Below are 22,478 nucleotides of genomic sequence, written 5' to 3'. Positions count from 1 at the left end.
GAACCCTACATATTGAAAAAGTACATCTGGCATTTTTATCTCAGTAAGTATTAAAGTATACATGTTGCCAGCAAAACTTATAAATTCTGATGTTTAAAGTAGCTATTGGGAGCTAACAAAGAGAAAAGTGGTAACTATAATATATTTGATTAAAACATAAAAGAACACTAATTATAGTGCATTTGTATTATGTGCCTAGTAATCATGTAATATAGTAACAAGTATTTATATCCTTCAGTGTGTATTAGGTTAGCATTGCATGAATTATTAATTTTATCATTATTATGTTTTGGTATACCTAGCTTCTATATAGCAAGCTATCTAATCACATTTTTTAAAAAATCAGAAATGCTAATAGTGAAGTACTAATAGGATGAGTTTGGAGTGGTAAGTAAAAGGCACAGACATGCCCAGCACCGTGTGTTGCCATAATAAATGTTTATTTGATCTGAGTCTAGCATCTGTACCAGGAATGAAATGAAAAGTCATGTCATTATTTTGTTTTATTCCCTAATATAAGTAACCACCAAAACTTTCAAAATCACATACCCTTTGATATAGTAATTCCACTTTTAGGATTCTAGACTCACACATAATTTAATCAACCATCCCCTATTGTCTATGATTCCATATTTGTGAACTGAAAATGAAATTAGAAGAGAACTAAGAGTTGTTGAATGCCCAACACTTTAGATTTACTTGCTTAATCATCAGTTAATCCTGGGAAGTAGATGTTACCTCTTTTAAGAATAAGAAAACTGTGGTTCCTGGGTGGTTCAGTTAGTTGAGCTTCCAACTCTTGATTTCAGCCCCAAGCCATAGTCTCAGAGTTGTGAGATCAAGCCCTGCATCACACTCCACACTTAGTGCAGAGTCTGCTGGAGATTCTGTCTCTCCCTCTCCCTTTGCTCCTTCCCCCGCCCATTTCTTTGTCTCTGCTTTCTCTCTCTTTCTCAAATAAATAAATGAATCTTTAAAAAAAGAATAAGATAAGAACTCCTGGGTAGTTCAGTCGATAAAGTGGCTGACTTGATTTCAGCTCAGGTCATGATCTCAGGGTTGTGAGATCAAGTCCAATGTCAGGCTCCTCACTCAGTGTGAAGTCTGCTTGGGATTCTTACCCTTTCCCTCTCCCTCTAATGCTCTCTCTCTCTCTCTCTTAAATAAATAAGTAAATAAAATCTTTAAAAAAAATTTTTAGCCATTATACTACACATATTGGTATGGGGATTTGACATTAAAAGAATTTTCACATAGTTCTTTTTTAAAGTTTTTTTTAATTTTTACTTATTTATGATAGTCACAGAGAGAGAGAGAGAGAGAGAGGCAGAGACACAGGCAGAGGGAGAAGCAGGCTCCATGCACCGGGAGCCCGACGTGGGATTCGATCCCGGGTCTCCAGGATCACGCCCTGGGCCAAAGGCAGGCGCTAAACCGCTGCGCCACCCAGGAATCCCCATAGTTCTTTTTTAAAAAAGATTTTATTTATTTATTCATGAGAGACACAGAGAGAGAGAGAGAGAGTCAGAGACATAGGCAGAGGGAGAAGAAGGCTCCATGTAGGAAGCCTGAGCCCAATGTGGGACTTGATCCCAGAATTCCTGGATCATGCCCTGAGCCGAAGGCAGATGCTCAACCACTGAGCCACCCAGGCGTCCCCACATAGTTCTATAATATGTACTGATAGGTTGGTGTCTTATTAAAAATGAAATAGTCTATCATTAGCCATCAGCTGAGGAGACTTGAGTGGGTTGGTAAAGGCACCCGGGAGTCATAGGCATTTATTTTAATTCAACTGATTTAATCAGAAAGTTTGTAAAGATGGGGGAGGATTTGAGATGATAAAGGTCACCTAAACCTGGAAAGAGTCTCCGCTTAGTCTTAGAGTAAGGATTCACAAAGCTGGATGGGCCTGTTTTGGTCAAATGTTCACAACATTGTATCAGCACAACTTGATGTTACACTTAAGCAACCTAACAAAACCCACACCACCACAGCCAGTAAATGCTGAACTTGTTATTATTTTTAGGAGAGAGCTCCTAGACTTAATCTAATTTTTTGTTTGTTCATTTATTCATCCATTCATTTATTCTGGAGGTGGTAGGAGAAGATTGACTGTAAGGTGAACTGGAGATGAAACCTTTGAGACCTACTCACTACACTAACTCAGATTTTTGTGGTTATGATTTGCTTTCTCATTGAAAGGTGTGGAAACCTATAAAAATACTTGAATATTCTTTCTAAATCTCTCAAATACCTTCATTACTTTAAGGTTGGGGTAGGGGTGGTATGGGACGGGTGTTAAATAACTCTTCCTAAGGGAAAAAAAGTAAGCTTTTCCCCATTACTTACTTTGTATTACAGATTCCTGTCAGCTCCTATAGAGCAAGCAATGCAGTTTCATGTGACAATGGTTGAAAAAAAATCACAATATAGGCCATAAATGGAGGTAGAAATGAAGAAGATACAAAAGCATATTACTTGTTTGAAAAGCACCCAGGATCAAAACTTCTTAAGATGTAAAAGCCCAGGTGAACTCTGAGCTGTTTCTTCAGGCAACAGAGACCTCTGGCTAGCAAAGTATATTGGTAGTCTCCTCAAGATTTTACCTGATTCTTATTTTATTTTTATTCCAGTTGCTACATTGATGGCCGAGTGGTCAAGGTGATGGACTTCCTGAAAACTCGCCTGTTAGACACACTCTCTGACCAGATTAGGAAAATTCAGAAAGTGAGTAAAAGTCCCCTGGGATGAAGGAATGAGTTTGGGGATAAGGCAAGGAAAAGGTCTCTGGTCCCAGCTGGATGTCAGCCCTTTGGGAACCAGGGTAGAAAAAGAGTATAGTCCAAAGCTCCCTTTCACAGCTGATGGTTGTTGTTTATTGTTTTTCAAATTGAGAACCGTTTGAATGGGCTATTTCCAGGGTTTAAAAGCTTCTATATTTTAATAACAACTATTTTGTGCTAGTTTGCTTCTAAATTGTGAGTTTCATAAGAGAAGGGTAGGTTTACTTTGTTTTCTTTTTGCAAGAGGTTTATTTGGAGCTAGTTTAAGGAAAGAATGATTATATTTATTCAGTGAAATTCTGGTCTGGGGCATCAGCCATGTTTAAACTATTCTAAAAAGTGTTAAATAGCTACACCATATTTATACTATTCCTAGGTGTCTTAGAATCTGTCAACTAACATCTTACTTTTGTAGAAATGTGGGAGAAACTATATTATATTAAGCAGTTGCATGTAGGTCCCATTAGCAAAACACCTTTGGTCAACAATTCTCAAACTTGAGTGCAATCAAAATCATCAGATGTCGCTCATAAAGTTTGCAAAATCACTCCTGATGTTCTGATTTAGTATGTCTAGAGCGGATCCCAGACAGCTCTATTTTTAGAAGTCATGTGTCAAGTGATTCTACTGAATGCAAATCACATTTTGAAATAAAATGGATTAGTTAATTTTGAATTGTGATGATCTTATGTCTGTAATTTCCACCTGCCTCTACAAAATGATATCCCATCTTTTGTTGCTTAGTCAGGACAGTTTTCTAGGAAAGGGGGACATTTTGAACACTCACCTATGTCTTGAGCAATTTAAACAAGTCTTTGCAGAAAAATTGCAAAGGGTAGATCCCCATTAATATGGAATTAATGAATAAATGAATGGACAAGTGAATAAATGGATCATGTATAAAATGTGCTGTGAAAGAAAATCATATTTGGAGTAATCATAAAAAAGCACTCTTGATTGGTAAAGTGGTACCTTTTTGTATTCAAACCAATGTCCTGCTCAGATTACAAAAGCTTTTTGAGTCCCCATGTTCTCAAAGAGTATTAGCAGCTGGGAAGCCTTAGGACTTCTGGACTCCTGCATCCCAGTTTGATCCCTCTGGGGATCAGGTGCATTGGTCAGCATCCTTATCTGTCACTGCCTCCTACCAGGCAAAGTCTGGGAGAACTAAATAATTTGAAATATCTCTGCCAGTCTCTGTTTGACATTCATTTAGTTTTTAATATTAATTATTTCATATATACTGAGAACTTAGCAAGTACCAGGCAAAGTGCCAGGTGCTGGGGATACAAAACAGAATAAGGCATGGTCTCTGCCCTCAAGGAACTCACAGTTTTAAAGTTTAACAGTTGATTTAAGCAGGCTGAAAAACATCACTTACGGTAGTTGAATATCAACCTATTGAACAATGTAAAGCACTTTATGCTAATCTGATATTTAGGTATCATTTTTTAGAAGGAGGGAGGAAATTTCTTTCATTCATCATTCATTTGTTTTTCCAACCAACAGATATTTACTGAGTATATACTAGGTTCCAGGCACTATGCTAAATGCTTGTATTACAACAGTGTAGAAGATAGACAAGTCCCTGTATTTTTGACTTTTCTGATTTCAAATTGAATGACCTGATCAAGGGCTGCCATTGGAAATAAAATAATTTAGTGGTATCATGGCACTGAGAGTAAAAGTTCTAGCTGTGCTCATTACTTATTTAAGTAAAACATATAATTCTAGGTCAGAACTAGACAAAGGCATTGGGAGTCATGTTCTTCCCTTTCTCCACACTACCCACCTCCCTCCACCACTGAATACTTCTTAACCACCACAGAATATTCAAAGACTGAAATAAGTGGCTAAGCTCATCTTCTAATTTGTCCAGGCAGAGCCAAAGAACCTTAAAGAAAATGGCTCAAACCCCATGCACAACTGAGGTTCAGATTCAGACCTTTTAACATGCCTACTGGACTTGGAATGGAGGGCCAAGTGCAATTGCAGGGAGGAATAGTGAGTCTTTTTTTTTTTTAAGATTGTATTTATTTATTCATGAAAGACACACAGAGAGAGGCAGAGACATAGGCAGAGGGAGAAGCAGGCTCCCTGCCTGGAGCCTGATGTGGGACTCAGTCCCTGAATCCCAGGATCACACCTTTAGCCAAAGGCTCAACTGCTGAGCCACCCAGGCATCCTAGGAACAGTGACTCTTTAAGAGAAATGACCTTTATGAAGAAGTACCTGGCAGGGGACAGTTAGAATTAGCAGTAGGATCTGATCTTACCTTTGGGTGTTGCAGATAGAACATGCCAGAGGTCTCCTCAGGCCTAGGTTTCTGTTCTGGTTATGACTTCCTATACAACAAATTACCCCAAAACTTAGTGACATTAAACAACTATTTACCACGCCCTTGGATTGTATGTGTCAGGAATCCCCACTGGGAGCTATGGGGATGGCTCATCTTTGCTCCATGATGTCTGAAGCTTCAGTTGGAAGACTTAAAGGCTGGGATGACTCAAAGGCTGGTGACTGGAATCACAAGACTTGTTCATTCACAGGTCTGGCAGCTGATGTCAGCTGTCAGCTTGCACCGTTATTGGGCTGATAACTGGAATACCAACACATGAACTTTCTACGTAGCCTGGGTTTCCTTCCAAGGTTCAAAAGTCAGATGCCCAAGGACAAGAGTCAGGTGGAAGCTGTACCACCTTTTCTAACCTACCCTCAAAAGTCCAGGGACACCTGGGTGGCTCAATGGTTGAGCATCTGTTTTTGGCTCAGGTTGTGATACTGGGGTCCTGAGATCGAGTCCCACATCAAGCTCCCCTCAGTGAGTCTGCTTCTTCCTCTGCCTATGTCTCTGCCTCTCTCTGTGTGTCTCTCATGAATAAATAAATAAAAACCTTAAAAAAAAAGTCAGAGGGCTTCACTTCACCCGCAGTCTAGTCCTTGAGATAGTCATCAAGACCAATGGAGAGTCAAGGAGAGAAGAAATAAACTCCTTTTGATTAGCAAGACTCTGGAAGAGCATTTAGGACCAGAATGATTTTTACAGTCATCTTTGAAAATACTGTCTGCCACAGTTTCATCCTCCCTATATCATTTAGTAGCCCTTCCATCATTTTCCTGTCTAGTTTTCTTTTTTCAACTCTTCTTTACAAAGCTCTTGCCAGATATTGCCTTAAATGGGTATCTGCTGGAGTTGTTGCTGGATTATAGATTCCCTGGGATTTGATTTATGGGTAGGCTTTCCATTGGCTGCACAGCCTGGACACCCAGTTGCTAAGGCCTCCAGGATGAGAATCTCTCTTACCACAGCCAGGATGTGCTAGGCACCAGTCTGCTCTGGGGAGATGGGGACTGGGAAACGAGAGAAAGTTCACCATGTTTTGCCAGTTAAAAAATTACTTTGACTATTTCTGAGGTCCTCTGTGGGTGAGAGGATGGTCCGGGGAATTAGAGTCCAAGGTATATACTGGGATAGACTGGCCAAACTTCTTTTCTACAAGCTTCCAAACCAGTTTAGAGATGGACCAAATAAGATTTTAAAATGTATATATCTAGAAACCTCATCCAAAAGCTAAAAGTAGAATCTTTGTTTCTACTCTATTTTGAAAATCTCACAGAAATTATGATGATCCCCCTTAGACCTACAGTGATAGAAAAAGTACAGATTTCCTACCAAAATCAATTCATGAAGGAGTGGTTAGATAAATCAGTGTTAAGACTGTTTTTGATTAAGAGATAGAATACAGGATTTGAAGTCTGATGGCTTGGGTTGGAGCTCAGGCTTAGCTGTGTAACCTTCGGTTATTCACTTAACCTCTCTAACTTTGTTTCTTTATCTGTAAAATGAGGGAGCTAAGAATACGATCATCTTTCTCTTTTACAGAGATTAGAAAAGTCACATGAGCCCCTGTCTTGTTAATTGCTATTGAATGCTAGTACTTATTGCTATTATTATTGTTTTTTCAATTATTATAGTTTATTTCTTTTCTTTTTATTTTTATTCCAGTATAAATATGGAACACTTTACAAATTTGCATGTCATCCTTTTGCCGGAGCCATGCTTCTTTGTTTCATTCCAATTTTAGTGTATGTGCTGCTGAAGCAAGCACTGTTATAGTTATTTTTAATAATAATTTATATGACTGGAAAAGCTTCCTGCTACCTTTATCCTCAACTTGTTCTTTGCTTTTTTCCTCTTTCCTCTTTCTTTGAACCCTGGGGAATATGGTAGGTGATATTTTTGGCATCTGAAAGGCAGTGACTCAATTGCTAAAAACAGCTGCGATTTTCGAATTTGGACTGCCACGTAAAGAAGAATTCTGAGATTTCTGAGCAGTGGGCAAATTCTGGTTATATGAAAATCTACATTATGTGTTTGAAAGCCAGAAAGAGACAATGTTTAAACAAGCCACCCCTTTGGATGATCTACACATTCTCTCCCTTCCGTTAGAATAAGGATAATCATCTGTACTTTGGGAGATGAGTCAGGGGAAAGAGTTGAAAGTCTAACAATGTAAGCAAGAGTCAGATGGGAAAGTGAGAGATGTTTAGGATGCAGTGCAGATGGTATAGTGTGGATACCTGGGATGACTCCAAAACAATGACATAAGAACCAAGAGGAACCCCTTTGGCTTAAGTCACTTGGACTCTATGATTTGTGTCTTCATCTCCTAGAGGAATCAGAGGAGGAAATAACACTTTTTGATATTATTTTCAGCTATTCAATAAGCATAGGAAGGAGTTGGTGAAATCCTAGTCATAAGGAAAGTAGTTCCAAAAGTACTATCCATACGATTGCATTTTGAATACTAAATAAACTGAACAATTGGCTTCCCCAATATTTGAAAAATTTCTTCCTTCTCTCTTCCTTTCTTTCCTTCACTTATCAACTGTTTATAACATTCTTAGTATTTTCCAGACCCCTGAGGATAAAATGGTGAGCAAGACTTGCATGATGGTGGTCCTCATAGATCTTGTGGTCTAGTGGAAAAACAGTTAATGAAGCAAGCCATGAAAAGTGTGATGACTTTTATAATAGGGATGTATAGGGAGATCTATGAAGGCTCACATCCACTCCATGTGAGCCCATGATGGAAATATCTACCTTCATGTATAAAAGAAGGGAAAGCAGGGAGATCCATCCAGAGGAAGTGACATTTAGGTCAATACCTAAAGGACAGACACCTTCTAATTTATTCAGTTTCGAGGATGAGAACAGAGGACTAGCAGTGTTAAATATATATAGTGGAGAGAATGGTTTATATGATTCATATTAGGACCATGATTGTTCTTTTGTTAATATCATCATTGCTTACGATTTTTTAAAAAATATTTTATTACTTTGAGAGAGAGAAAGCACAAGCAAGAGAAATCACAGGCAAGGAGGGGGCAGAAGGAGAAGCAGACTGCCCCAGGCTCGATCCCAGGACCCTGAGACCATGACTGAGCCAAAGGCAGATGCTTAACTTACTGAGCCACCCAGGCACCCCTATTGCTTACGATTGATTACAATATTTAATAAAGATGAACTCTTTTGAGGCTTCTTTTTCCAGTATATGTTAGTTACAGGATCAAGGAAGTAGGTAAGGCAGAAGAATTTTTAATCCTTTTGAAGTAATTAATAGGTCAAAAAAGACCTATTTGGTCTCAACCAACCTTCTGGTTTGAGCCTCTTAGGACATTAAAGGGGAAGGGGATAAAAAATAGCAGCTATTCTTGAGGATCATAGAATAGCTAGCAGCCCAACTAAGGAAAAATGGGGACAATGATAACGTTAATCTTCTCTGAATGAAGAAAACTGGAAAATGAGAATGACATTACTAGGGTAAGAACAGTAGCATCACCACAAAAATCAGTGTTTGGCTCTTCTATTCATTGAGCAATGTTAAAGGCTCGTTTCTGTGTGCCAGTACCTATTTACCATAATGCCTATCATTTGGCAGGGTCTTAATAAATGTTAGTGGGAGGAGAACAGACAGGAAAGGGAAGGTAAATGAGCAAAGCAAAATAGTGGAAGTGTAAGAGAAGTAGTGTCTTTGTCTCATTCACATTTGGATCTGCTATCTCAGCTGTTCGCATGCAGAAGAACCTAATCTGCTGCTAACTGTGTAGCATAGTGCTGAATAGTTGGAAATTGATTTAGGCAGCCATAAATGGGCTGTGCCTACATGTAGGCAGAGTAGGAGAGTGTCTTCTGGGTATGTGTTTAGGGGCGAATGAAGAAGAGTTTCTTTGTGGTTCAAAATAATATTTCAGTCTGTTTGCTAATGCCAGATATTTCATTTGAAAAAAATAACCTCTCATTCTATATTAGGAGGAGGATGCAAAATATAAAAAAAACCTCAGAAGAGTTAAATCACACTGGTTCAAAGTCATACTAAGGTGTTAATATCAAACAGAAATCCTTTCCCAAGAGCAGCTTTTGATGGAGAGGAGGAGAAACAGGGGACAAGGATGTACTCAGAAGAGGCAGAGTACCAAACACAAACAGTGCCACAGGAACACCTGGGATGACATCTCTGAGTATTCTAAGTTTTATGGAGATAGAAGCTCTTACAATGGAGACCTCTTTAATAAAAACAAAATGAATTTGCGCGTTTTAGAAACTTATCTGACCACGTGAACACAATACGAGGGCCCTTCCCAGGACACCAGCAAAGGCTTGTGAGAGTGGGAAGCTGAAAGTTTGAGCTTCATGAGCTTCCCAGTAAATTAGCTTCTGTGACACCACTTGGCTGTGTATCTGCAAATGGGACAGTATGACCCAAGGGATCTTCAGCTCTTTTCTTTCATATAGAAGACACTAATAATAAATAGGCGAATCTAGCTAGAAAGGTACATTTACCACAAAAGAGTTTCAAAGTTTTAGTTGTTGGGATCTTAGGAACAGTATCTCCTTGATTGTTAAACACAAATAATTTTTAAATGTACCATAAATTTAACAGCAGCTTAGTGGGGGAGATAGGAGATAGGGTAAAGGGCTGACAAGTTTCTTTTGATATGGACCATGAAAAACATTCTGATACCTTGAAAAAAAAAATTCTGATTTCAAAACGATTAAAATGTGGAAAATGCATCATTAACTTACAGAAATATAGTAACCATATTATCTTTTAGGTTACAAATGCCATTTATTGAGTGCATCAGATTTTGCCAACCCATTGAAGAAACCAGTTATTTGCTCAAGGCCACCAGTAGGTAAAATCAGAATTCCAGGCCAGACCCACTGAACTCCAGAGCCCACACTCTCACCCCATACACTCTTCTGCATCTGCCATACTTATTAGCCATTTGTTTTATAGCCCATATAATATCTATATTCCTAATCACTGAGAATCAGGAAGACTTTTAAAGAATACTGAATGTCCATGGTGAAAGAACATCAATTTGACCCCATGATCAGATCATCTGGGGTGGGTGTCCTAGATGAATTAAATGAAAGCCGTATACCCCAATGTTGGGTAATGTCTAATATTAGCACAGTATTAGACACTGGAAGAGGACAGGGCTTTTCAGGGAGTGATTTGCATCCATTCACTGGGCTACATTCTTATATCTCATGTGCACAGGCTTTTGGTCAATGCACAGTGAAGTCTAGTTATGTGCAAGACAATGACAATATGAGGATTATGTGCTGCCTATGGATACTTAGAGAAATGGCCCTGGGAATAAATTGTGGTTTGGGGCAAAAGCTCCTTCAGGAGGAAGAGGCAACTTGGGTGACCTTCCAATTTTCCACATGGAAGTGGGAGGATTATAGGGTTTGTCCTGAGTGAGAGGAAATTATTTCTGAGGCTGATAAAGCCTATAACTTGTCAGTGGGGAGACTGTCCAGTTAAGCCTGGGGATTGGTTCTTCATGGAAAAGAACTGGGAAGGAAGAGTCATTCTTTTGCGTCCAGTCTCTCCCTCTACTAGCACTTATCCTTGAACATAGCCTTTGCTTTGGGATTCTGTAAAATCCACTTCATCTTCTTGCATATGCTAACACTTTCCTTGCCTCCCCTATGACTATATCTTTTTAGTGTATGCTCTTATTTTAATTTTATGTTTGTTGCAATTACATACAGCTGCTTTTCTGTGGTTGGAGATAACAAGAATAGAATGCAATTTTAAATCCTAAAAATGTCACAGAAACAGAAACCACAAATTAAAAATTGATCTGATACCAAAAGAAAATGGGTAAATATGGCATTCCGGAATAGGGAGATGATAAAAAGAAATTATACGGAAAAAAAAACTAATGAAACTGACAGGAAGTACATCAGACAGAAGAAATAAATCAGGAAGAATGTGATGAGATATTAGAATGGCTGAGCTCAGAATAGCCCAATTTGTCTACCCTGAGAAGGACATACTAAATACGGAGGCAGGTTAGTCACCCAGAAGCTTCTAGGTCTCTTCAAATGAGAAAATTTGATTAGAAAGTAGATTGAACCCTGAACTGGAATTGTAACAATTTGCTATTTGCTCTTATGGTTTTGAGGTTATTAGTTATCTTTACTGAAACTTGGCCTTTTCATCAGTAAAATATCATCCCCCTCATTTATTAACAAATAAGTTATTTCATTATTGTATTATTTGACAAGTATTTAATAAGCAAAGTAACTGTCAAATGACATGTCAGATTCTTAGATATTTCTACAAGGCAGGTAAAAAGAGAAAAAAAAATGTGGCCTTCTCAAGCTATTTATAGTATAGCATGGAAGACAGATAGATAGGCAAGCAGAAAATTACAATTTAGTTTAATAAGGTCAAGGTCAGAGATAAGTTTGAAGAACTTTGGAACCCAGAGGAGAAATGAATTAATTTTCTAAAGATTTGAGGAAAGTTTCACAGAGGAGGTAACATTTTAAATAAGCCAGAAAAAAAAAAAATCAGACAATGTGGATGAGGCGTGGGTAGGAGAGGAGGCAATCAGTTAAAACCTAAAGGAAGGTCTATAGTTGGAAAATAGTAAGTCCACTCTGTGTGGTGAACCATAGGTCTTGTGGGGAGGGAGGAAGAAGAGGCCGCTCAGGGGTCCTTGTGAAAGATCTAAGATGCCAAGTTAAATGAAGGCAGCTGGCATGTATGCTGAGGGCTGGTGGTTCTCATCGTCATTCCACCACATCTAACATACTCCCATGAACAAATCAGTAAAACAGACTAGGGATTGTGTGTATTTACTGGCTCCTTAGCCTTTTTTCCCAATTAGGGAAACATTTCATAATTTTGGTGAATTAAAAGAATGTTATTGTAACATCTTAGGATCCATTTTTTTTCTTTTTTAAGTAAATCATTCCTTAGATCACTGCTTTCAATATGATCATAGCACATATCCCAGTTAACAGCACAGACCTCTGTGAGCACGTGATTGAGTGCTTCTGCCATTAATGGGGAGCCAGTGAAGGTTCTGAAGCTGAGGAGGGACCTGGCAAGTTAACAAATGGCAGCGTGAAGGATGAACTTGTGGACGAAGAGATTAGAGGTGGGAGACCAAGGGAGGAATGATAAGATCCAGGACTCAGTGAGGTAAGAGGTGGCAAAATGGAATAACCCCTTCCTCTTCCATATATGGTAGGTAGGCTAGAGTCAAAAATACATAAGAAGGATGGACAGAAACACAGAACATTACTGAACTCTGACCTGGACCTCTAGTAAATACAATAAGAAACAAAGAGGCAGGGGCACCCTGGAGAAGAGCCCTGTGCATAGGCGAGGTTTAAGAAGCTTCCTGAAGCTATTTGCCTTTCTCTAACTGGTGATCAGGGGACCAGTTCTGGTTACTCAGAAAGCTACTGCTCTTCCCGAAGTCATGAGGAAGGTTGATTTCCAAGTAGATGAGATGCTGGAATTAATGGACTCCAGGTTCTTTTGGAAGTTGGGCCTCCTGCCAGGGCTGATTAGCCCAGCTGGCCTGTCCACTATTCCTGTTTTATTGCTTCCTTTCTCATTAAGGAAGGTGTTGGGTTTGGATAACCATAAACAACATGTCTACTGCTACAGAGCTACCATCTCTTGCACAGCCAGTGGCTAAAACCAGGCTCTCAGGAGTTTTCGAAAGACTTAGGTCACAGTTTTGGAGAAACAGGAAAAGGAAGCCCAGATTTGAAAATGTGCCACATAAATGGTTATTTTCTTTTTTGTTTTCTTTCTCTATGCGAAAAAAATTTCACAGTGGCAAGGAAAATAAAACTTTAAAAAATAAAGTAAAATCAGAGCTGTTTTTCCTCATTCTCTCTTCTGTCTCACCCCTGCTCTCTCAAGTCTCACCCCTGCTCTCTCAACACAGCCACATGGAACAATCCTGATGTCCTCAACCGCTCAACCCCCGAGATGGGAGGAAAGGGAGTTGGAGGCTACCTTTTACATCAGCCTGCCCCCAGCAGGGCCAAGTAGTCGAGCAGCCACTGGCCACTTGTTGAGCTGTTCTGTGGGTTCCTCACTACTTCCCTTGTCCACCTGAGCCCAAGGGCTGAAATCTTGTGGGACAACAGAACCCTTGAAAGGGAGCCAGTCACCTAGCCCTTCTATATCCTCACCCTAGTAATCTCAGTGCTTAGATTTCTTCCCTCTCCCCAGGCAACATGTTCTTTAAAAGGACCTTCACTGGCACATCATTTCTCACCAGGAACTGTACCCTTGTTCTTTCCAGTCCAGCAATTTTCTCTCTTCCAGCACAGGGAGAATCATATTTACTCAGAAAACCACAGTGTTGAACTATAGCCCTCAGTTTCTTAGAGTTTCACTTTCTAAGGGAATTTTGCAGCTGGTTCCATCTGCTTTTCCTGATTTTTTTTCTCTCCTCTTCTGCCCATGCTGATTTCTTCCCCAGTCCCAACCAGTCCCAGCCTCAGGACATCCCCAACATGTCACCATGATGGTCTTTTCTGCTCATGGTAGACACACAACTCATCAAACCTCTCACCATGTCCCAAACAGCAAATGCTCAGAAACTCCTTGTTGATTTGTACCAACTACTGCCAGAGCCTTTAGTATTAATACTTTCTAGGAAACTCTCCCTTGCAGAACATCTCATAAAGCTGGTTTTGGTTGTACATAAAAGTCCTATCTCACCATATTTTTTGTTCACCTGGCTTGTCTAGAAAAGGACGGGAATTACTCCTGTGCTGAGGATTGATAAATGAGCTACTCTAAATGCTAATTATGTTAATGTGAATTATCCATGTGTGTTTTAAATTTTAAGCAGACCTTTTCCTGCTAGTTAATATACATCTGGGCTATTATCTACCTCCACAAACATGTCCGAAAGAAAAGCAACTAACTCTAATGTTAGATTGATCCAAATCCAACTCAATGTGCTTTAGACAAGTAGCATGGTCTAGGTTAACATTTGGCTGATTTTAGGAACTTACCAATAAGCCAGATACCTTTCCCAGGGCTTTACAAATATTTGATCATTTAAATATAAAATGTTCTGAGGTGGATATTATTACTATTCTGATTTTACAACGGAGGAAAGTAAAGCACAGAGAGGTCACACAATGAGTAAACAATAGAATCAGGATTCAAACACAGGCAATCTGTGTGCAAAGCCCATTCCCCTAACCACTACTTCACGCTACCTCACCAATAATAGCATCTTGTAAATCATGTATTGCAAATCCCCCTGTGAGACAGAAGAGAATTCAGATGAACTTCTATTTATATGGTGTCTATGTCCCTGCAAAGTCTTATGCATACAGTAGTCTATGAATCAACCATTTTCTGGATTCAAGTCCTCATTTAAAAGAGCTAGACTTTCAACTCCTTTTGGAATATAACCATCTTATACAAATTGATGCCACCTTCTGATGAAATACTTATGACAAATGTCCTCACAGGATAGGTGGTAGGAACATGATTGTCTCCTTATCTTCAATATCAGAACTTTATAATAAGCTCAATACATCATAAAATCCTCTGGTCTCCAAATCTCATTAGATGGTGACTTGCCTTTACCACTTCTGGGATTGTTGGATTCTGTATATAAATTACCTGGTAAGCAAGGCATAATTCCCTTTCCTTCTCTGAAATTTCCATCTTTCAAAAGTCAAGAGAGAGGAGACCCCAGGCCTCATATCCTGAGCTTTAGCAAATTGACATGTATTGGTCTTACCTAGATCTTTAGTGCCATTGTAAGTTTTCATGGCATGCTTTTATTTTTCCTGATCTACAAAGTTGTTTTTGTATTCAAGGTACTGCTTCCAGTTCTTAGCCCAGTTCAGTTGCCCTGTCTTAGGTCATATAACTTCTTTAAAGAGTGGCAGTTTCCTGTGAGCTTGTACATGGTCAGGTTTGGAATCATATTGACTTCTTTGTGCAACTAGAGCACCACAGCCCCCAATTAAACACTCACTCTGTGCTGGGCACTCTGCTAGGAAGTACATACAAATGATACAAATGATATAGGATCCCTGCCTTCACAGGGAGGGACTTTTAGTAAATACAATAATAAATAAGAGCTAATAGTTCAGAGTTTCTGAGAGTAGTCCATAGATTCCTGGACTCCTTTGTTGGGTCATAAATGATAGTTCAGAATCCTACCACCAAACTATAACTATGAATTATCAGTCTATTTAGCATTAGTTCATTTGAATTCATGCATCACCTTAGGTGGACCCACATAAATGTTCATCTGCTATGTCTATGCCACTTTCTGTAGCTCTCAGGATCTTCCTGTGATTGGCCTAATTTATCATTTGACTAGTAGTCAGAATCCTTGACTCAACTTTGCCAAGTATTATTCCAGCTCATGGATGAGGAAATTGAAGCTCACAGTGATCACAGAAATAACAGAACTTCAACATGTCTGTCACTTCAGTTTTATTTTTTATGTATATATGATCTCATAATATGAAATATTGTCATAAATCACTTCATATTACTTTCTTGTATAAATACCTCCAATAGCTTTCCATCACTCTCAGCATAAGAAATATCCATCCTTTCTTCTCTGACCTTTTTTTTTCCTATTTTGTTTTATTTTATTTTCATAATGATAAGTGTGCTCTTTAATCCCATCCTCTATTTCCCGTATGCCTCCACCCATCTCCCCTCTGGTAACCATCAGTTTTTTTCTCTATAGTCAAGAGTCTGTTTCCTGGCTTGCCTCTCTCTTTCTTTCTCTTTTTCCTTTGCTCGTTTGTTTTGTTTCTTAAATGCCACATATTCCACATTCCCTTACTATACTCCAGATGGTCTTCTCTTGGTTCTACAAACCTGTCTGTATATCTTGTCCTTTTTCTGTGCTCCCTCTTCACTCAAGTCTAGGCTCAGATACCACCTTTCAGAGGGGTGACCTGAGCATAGCTAAAGTATCTACCCCCACCCCTCCTGCCAAGTCACTTTCTATCAGATTATTCTGTTTCATTTTCTTCCTAGCTCTTATTATTTCTAAATTTCTTTTCTTTGTTCACTTTTTATTGTTAATATTTTTCCCCTTAACTAAAATATAAGCCAAAGAGACCAGAGCCGTGTTCTGTTTAACTCGATGCTGTATTTCTACCCCTAGAATCCATTTAGCATATAGCAGGTATGCAAGTATTGGTTGAGTGAATGAATAAATGCATTTGATAATACCTTAATGTTTTGTGATGGAAACCCTAAGCCCCTTGCTAGACTCATTTTTAGATATTCTCCTTAGGTAATTTCATCTACTCCAATGGCTTTTTCTATCCCTCTCACTATTTACCTCTAGCTTGATTCTTTTTTCTATCTCTCATATTTGTTGTTTATGTAATTTTAACTTTCATAATCAGAGATACTCTTGACTGTTGAGAAATAGGAGCCAAGGAGGTTGGTATTAATATCACAAAATGCTAATACATTTTAACACTTTATATTTTAGAAGGAGCTTAGTTTTCATCTATTTTCAATTCATGGCTTTGCATGTAGATGAAGAAAGTTCAAGATAATAACAAGCCCAAAATGTCACAGCCAGTGTGTGCCAGAATCCAGAACTTCCAGGGTACTGTTTCCACTGTAGTTATCTGCCTATTAGATGCTACCGCTCCTTTTGCTAGTGACACCACATACATGCACACATAGAGTTTTATTTTTGGAGATAAAATTCACATACCCTGAAATTGTGCATACCCTTTAAAAGTGTGGAATCCTATAGTTTTTAAGGTATTTACAGAATTGTGAAACTATCTATTTAATTTTAGAACATGTTGATCACCCTTAAGAGAAACCTCATATCTGTTTGCAGTCATTCTCCCCTCCCCCAGCTCCCCTACATTCCCCCTCCCCTTCTCCAGCTCTTGGAAACCACTAATCTACTTTCTGTCTCTGCAGACTTGCCTGCTCTGGACATTTCACGTAACAGAATCATACAACATGTGGCCTTTTGTGTCTGGCTTCTTTCACTTAGCTTAATGACTTCAAGGTTCATCATGCTGTAATTTTACCTTTTTGTTTTGCTTAAGCCCTTTTCTCTAACTGCCTTATTTTAATATCTGTCTTTGAGCAAAAATTAAACTCTGAATATCCTGGAAGCCAAAGGCAAAAAAGAAAAACAGAAATATGTTACTCTACTCCAGTTAACCATAAAGGAAGCCCACAGTTTATCACGAGCACAGAGTTTTTGTAGCACTACATTTTGAAGGGAGCCATCAGTGCAGTCCAGTTTCCCATACAGCTCTGTCTTTTGATCATTTAAGGTGTTTTTCTCATTTTCTTAGTCATCCTATCCTTCCAAAGGGAAGTGGGCACCATAAACCGTATGGAGAAGGGAGAGAGAACTACCTTGTGGTGTCCTCAGTGGCTCTTCATTTTCTGAGTACAAAGGGGGCATTCTTATTTAATTTTTAATAACATTGTAATTTGACCTCCACTTTTAATTCTCAGGATCTTTCTTCCATTCTTGATCACAATCCTTTCTTCCAACTCAAATTTGTGAAACATTTTTACAACTTACTTCTGAAAGAGTCAAGCACTTTGCCAACCCTGATTCTAAAACAGGTCTCAAATAATACAAATACTCTCGTAGATGGGGGAAGAGTACAAGCAGTTATACTTAGGGAAGGATGAAAAGAGGAATATGATTGTTTGCTGATGCCTGCCTCTGGATTTGGTAAATGGCAAGTTCTAGCATTTATGCTACATCTCACATTATTTTTTTCTTTTTGGGGATCTGAGATGCAGAGAATTAAATTAAAATCATGCTTCTCAAAGACAGCAAACTATCATCAGTTCATGCAGAGCCTTGCTTTTGTTTTAATTTTCACCTTGATCTCTAATCTCTGCTGACATCTACCTCTCTTTTATACATGCCTCTTTCTGCGTTTGATACATGTCCTTAAGAGACATGTGTCTTTATAAACTAGTTAGTGTTATTAGATGTGAGTGAGTAATTACACAAATAATATTGTGACATAAATCTCATTCTGTTGCTATTTTTTTAACTCCCCACTAAATCTTTAAAGCTAATTCATGTTGCCGGATTTACATTGACTCTCTTGCTCTAACTGCTGCATGTTTTATGGTATGTATCCAACACTTTTTACTTTTCCATTCCTTTAGCAACAGAAACCTGTCTCAAACAAGAACATAGTGAACATCCTCATACTTGACTCCTTAGAGGCCATAGGATTCAGATACACTATTGTCTTTATACAGCTCCTCTTGTGCATGACTGGCATACTCTCAGCCCTACCTCCTGTACTGACTATTGCTGCAGGGCCCAGAGGTGGGCAGGTGCACAGGCTGTCACCAGCTTGGTGCCCATGGGATGCGGTACAACCTCACTTCTTATTTCTTGCTCTGGGACTTCACCAAGGCAGAAATACAGAACTTGGGGAACCTGCTCAACACTCATGCCTACACAATTAAGTGGGGCAATGGGGAGGGGCAGGGGTTCAGCCCCAAGACCATTCTTGACCTTTTGAAGGGTAGGAGCCAAAGGATAAATATGCTTCTTCTTGAATTCCCTTGGGAGAAGTTATGAGACGTAGTTCATAAGACTCTTAGCAAATTTCCTGTGAGGTTGGGTACAAGTTTCCAATAGTGGTTGCCAACTTGAAAACACATCCTGGTACTGGTTTTCCCTTTTCCCTGATTTAGACCTTTAGTTCCTCATTCCAGCTCCCTGTTATTACTTCCCAAATGAACTACCTGTAGATAAGCCTTTGTCTCAGGCTCTGCTTCCAGGGGCTATCCAGAGTACAACATTATCCCTAAGTATTGACACACTGCTGTCTAGGAGATCTGGGCCCTAGTCTGGATAGTTTGCCCATCTCCAACTTGAAGATCAGAGACTGGGCCATTTCAAAACTAACAAGAAGCTTTGCCTCTGCTTGGAAAGCTCCTGAGGTAGGATCTTTCACCTGTGGATCGGTGATTTTTTTTTAGTACTTACTGCAGTTATTTTTAAAATGTGGTTGTAATATACATACATGCCCTGGTGATTATACTATATTTCTCCCAAATATTGACCTCTGCCTTCATGATTTATGACTTCTGATGCATGGGCAGTAGACTCATCCTAGGATGTGCCATAACAGAGTATTAAGAAAATTTCCTTCTCGATACTTGTTAATATGGAAACATCATATGATTTATACTTTCCAATGAAGGGTATTGCAGTCAGCTTAGGTCCTAGAAAATGCACTTGTTCTCATTGTCATATTTTCACTTGGGTTTACTTAGGGAAAAAGGGTCATTTTTTTAATTGATATACATCAATGTTAATGCCTGTATGCGTGTGTGTGTGTGCGCATGTGCGCGCACACTCATATGCACACATGCCAGCTCACTGTGTGGGGTGAATCATCATGAAGAAACACAGACTGTGACTACCCACCTGGGAGCAGGGTATCAGCAGAACTCCCTCAAGAAATATGTCTTCCTTCTCTTAAGGAACAACTTTTAACAATTTCTTATCCCCTTCTGCTTTTGTTGTGTGAACAGGTGGTTAATACATACACCCCAGGAAAGAAGATTTGGCTTGAAGGTGTGGTGACCACCTCAGCTGGAGGCACAAACAATCTATCAGATTCCTATGCTGCAGGATTCTTGTGAGTAACATGTGCAGTTTCACTCCCAGGGACTTTGTAGAAAGAAGGATAGTGAAGTGGTACTGCTCATTATTCTGCCTCCTGGAGGGGAAGGTTCATTTCCCATTAAAAGTTCCTTATCTGTACCTTTGTGAATGGCTGTAACCCATTCAACCAACAGTGATGAGTGACTTCTCTAGACACTAAGATGACACAACAGACATCAGAGCAAAGATAGTAGTAATAAGAGTAGTAGTAGTGACCATGACAGTCATAAGACTTTTATTTAATATCTATAGTTCATAGTGCAGACAACATATAATTTCTCATCCAGTTTTCACCATAGTTCTAGGAGATAGGTAAGAGTAAGATTGGAGGAACAGAGACAGGAGATAAGAAAAGGTGTAGGAGATTACTGCCATAATAATAACAATTTTAACTGTATGTGCCACATGCTTCTGAAGTACTCTCTCTATATCTAATAATTCAACAACCAGTGATACGGATACTATTATTTTACAACCACCCAATGAGATGGGTATGAGAGCTTGGACTCAAGCCCAGGCAGTCTGCTTCATGGTCTAGCCTCTTTATCACTACCTTAGACCATCTTTCTTTCTGCTTCACACGGTCTGTCCAAGAAAAGAAGTGATAGACAGGCAAAGAGATCAGGAATTTCTCTGACTGGGAGAATCAGGAAGGGCTTCATGGAGGAAGTAGCATTTGAGGGGAACATAGAAAAATTAATTTCTGTAGGTAGAAAATGGTGGTGATGGTGGAGGAAAGCATGAGAGGCAGAAGGAACATTATGGGCAGAAGCACAGGGAGGGGAAATGAGTCATGTGATAAAAGCCTCAAGAGCTGCAGGGATGTAGTGAGGGCTGCAATGAGGTGGGGGGCAGGGTGCTTCTCCATCAGTCATGAGGCCTTGTTCTAGACTCAGTGGCAAGCCACTGAAGACTTTGGTGGAAGAGAGAAACACCATCTGACTTGTGTTTACACGTTGGCTTTGGGAATAGTATGCACAAGAATGTGGAGAGGCAGGAGATAGGACAGTGGATTTGAAGGCTTCTGCAGTTATCTGGACAATGACTTATACCAGAAGCATAAAGGACTCCACTTGGCCAGCCAGCATTATGTGGCAGGGACAAACCTCTCAGGACCATAGACTAACCAAGTGACCTGGTCCTGTGCCACTCTGGTCCTGTGGCCCTGACTTTTGCTTAGGGAAGTTCCTCCTAAGAACTGAGCTCTGCCCTCAGCTTTGTGTTTCCTTACTAACAGCTGTTTGTAATTATACACATGAAGTTTCCTTCCATTAAGGCAGCTTCTTGAATACATTTGTAGAGGACAAATCAGGGCAGTCAAGCAGATTGTTTCTGCAGATGGAATCCTGGAACATGCAGATGAAGATAATGAGTCAAAAGAATATCTGATGATACGTTGGGTCTTCCATGCGTGTTCTCAGCACCCAGCCTTGAGTGAAACAGAGCAGTTGTTCCATGAGCATGGTTCAAGTGGGTGAAATGGGATGAATCAGCATTTGATACAGTGGTTCTGAGAGTCTTCTTTCAAAAATACAGTCCTCACCAGGTTTCACTGTGAGCTGTGGAGCAAGGGCGAAAAGCTAGTGGCAGAGGCCTCTCAGAACCAGCAGAGAATAATTAAAAAAAAAAAAAAAAAAAAGAACCAGCAGAGGAATGGCTGTTGCTCAGCTGTCAGAGACAGACTCTGCTGCTGAGACAATGAGCAGCACCATTGTTCTGAGTGTTTTCATGAGCATTCCTCCCTTCAGAGAATGATGTGAACTGAGAAACACTACAGCCCTTCATAGAGGGAGCTGGAAAGAAACCTGCCTTTTCACGAGCACTAGACAAATATCCATGGATCAGTGATTCTGTAAACCTAGATTAACCTAGCTGTTCAGGGTTGGGTTGTAGACTAGGTATCTGATGTGTGGTGGATGGACACAGATCAGATGAGAACTAGCTCACTGGGCTCCTGGTCTTCTCTCTTACCTCTTTATCACCCATTTGCTCTCCCCTCTGCTGGCAGCACCCAGCAAAGTGTCCTTTGAGTCTAGTTCTCCAGGGAGCATAAATTGCTTTCTAGGGGGACAAATAAAGCACTCTAAGAAGCTCCAGAAGACTAGTACAACTGCTTGGAAGGAAAGCGTCTTCAGGCTTTTTTTCAATACATGGTATAATGATGAGCCTACTAGGACACTTGCACATTCATGCAAGAATCAGAATTTTCTGATTCCAGGCAGGGCTTTGAGACTCTCTGATGCACTACAGATATACCCTTGGCATACTGCTGTGTCTCCAGTATCAGTAGTGTCTGCCACCCAGCCAATAGTCAACATATTTTTGTGGAATGGAAACTACTGGCTGCAGTAGCATCCTTGGTGGGATGTATCAGTTGTCTTGTGACTTTTCACTGCTTATGCATGAAAGGGAGACTTGAAACATCATTTATTTCCCCCTCTCAGAGAGCTTATTATTTACAAGAGGAAGAGGAAGACAACTTCCTCTAACTGTTCCACTCTGAAAAGCACAGGGAAGCAGGGATTCTGGTCATAGTCATTTTGAATGCTCTAGACCGCAGATGTGCATGTAGGATGTGGGTTTAGAAAGGAGGGTACATATTTTTCCCTCTCACATTAGAGTTCCTTCAAAAACTCCCTATAGTAGCAGGAAAAACCCCTCCAGATT

The 22,478-nt window shown here is 39.7% G+C and overlaps 1 protein-coding gene, 1 long non-coding RNA gene and 1 other non-coding gene across 4 annotated transcripts in view; 1 reads left to right on the top strand and 2 right to left on the bottom strand.

Moving 5' to 3' along the window:
• The window catches only part of LOC119877693, a 51,057-nt gene extending 35,866 nt beyond the window's left edge, over nucleotides 1-15,191 (bottom strand). The window contains exon 1 of the long non-coding RNA XR_005380490.1: nucleotides 14,886-15,191. This is a non-coding gene — a long non-coding RNA (uncharacterized LOC119877693). The remainder of the gene's footprint in view (nucleotides 1-14,885) is intronic.
• The window catches only part of HPSE2 (heparanase 2 (inactive)), a 632,592-nt gene that overhangs the window by 475,039 nt on the left and 135,075 nt on the right, over nucleotides 1-22,478 (top strand). For both annotated transcript variants that reach the window (XR_005380481.1, XM_038578487.1), the window contains exons 7-8: nucleotides 2,637-2,730; nucleotides 19,679-19,785. Coding sequence is in view for 1 of the 2 variants with exons in the window: in XM_038578487.1 (XP_038434415.1) it covers nucleotides 2,637-2,730; nucleotides 19,679-19,785 (201 nt within the window). In the remaining variant the exon portion in view is untranslated. The remainder of the gene's footprint in view (nucleotides 1-2,636; nucleotides 2,731-19,678; nucleotides 19,786-22,478) is intronic.
• Nucleotides 6,794-6,895, bottom strand: LOC119866646. The gene has a single exon (XR_005380819.1). It is a non-coding gene; the product is annotated as a U6 spliceosomal RNA (small nuclear RNA).

Source organism: Canis lupus, chromosome 28 (assembly GCF_011100685.1).
Source record: "Canis lupus familiaris isolate Mischka breed German Shepherd chromosome 28, alternate assembly UU_Cfam_GSD_1.0, whole genome shotgun sequence".
Classification (NCBI taxonomy): domain Eukaryota; kingdom Metazoa; phylum Chordata; class Mammalia; order Carnivora; family Canidae; genus Canis; species Canis lupus.
The sequence above is the reverse complement of the archived record's forward strand: the minus strand, read 5'-3'. Positions and strand labels throughout refer to the sequence as shown.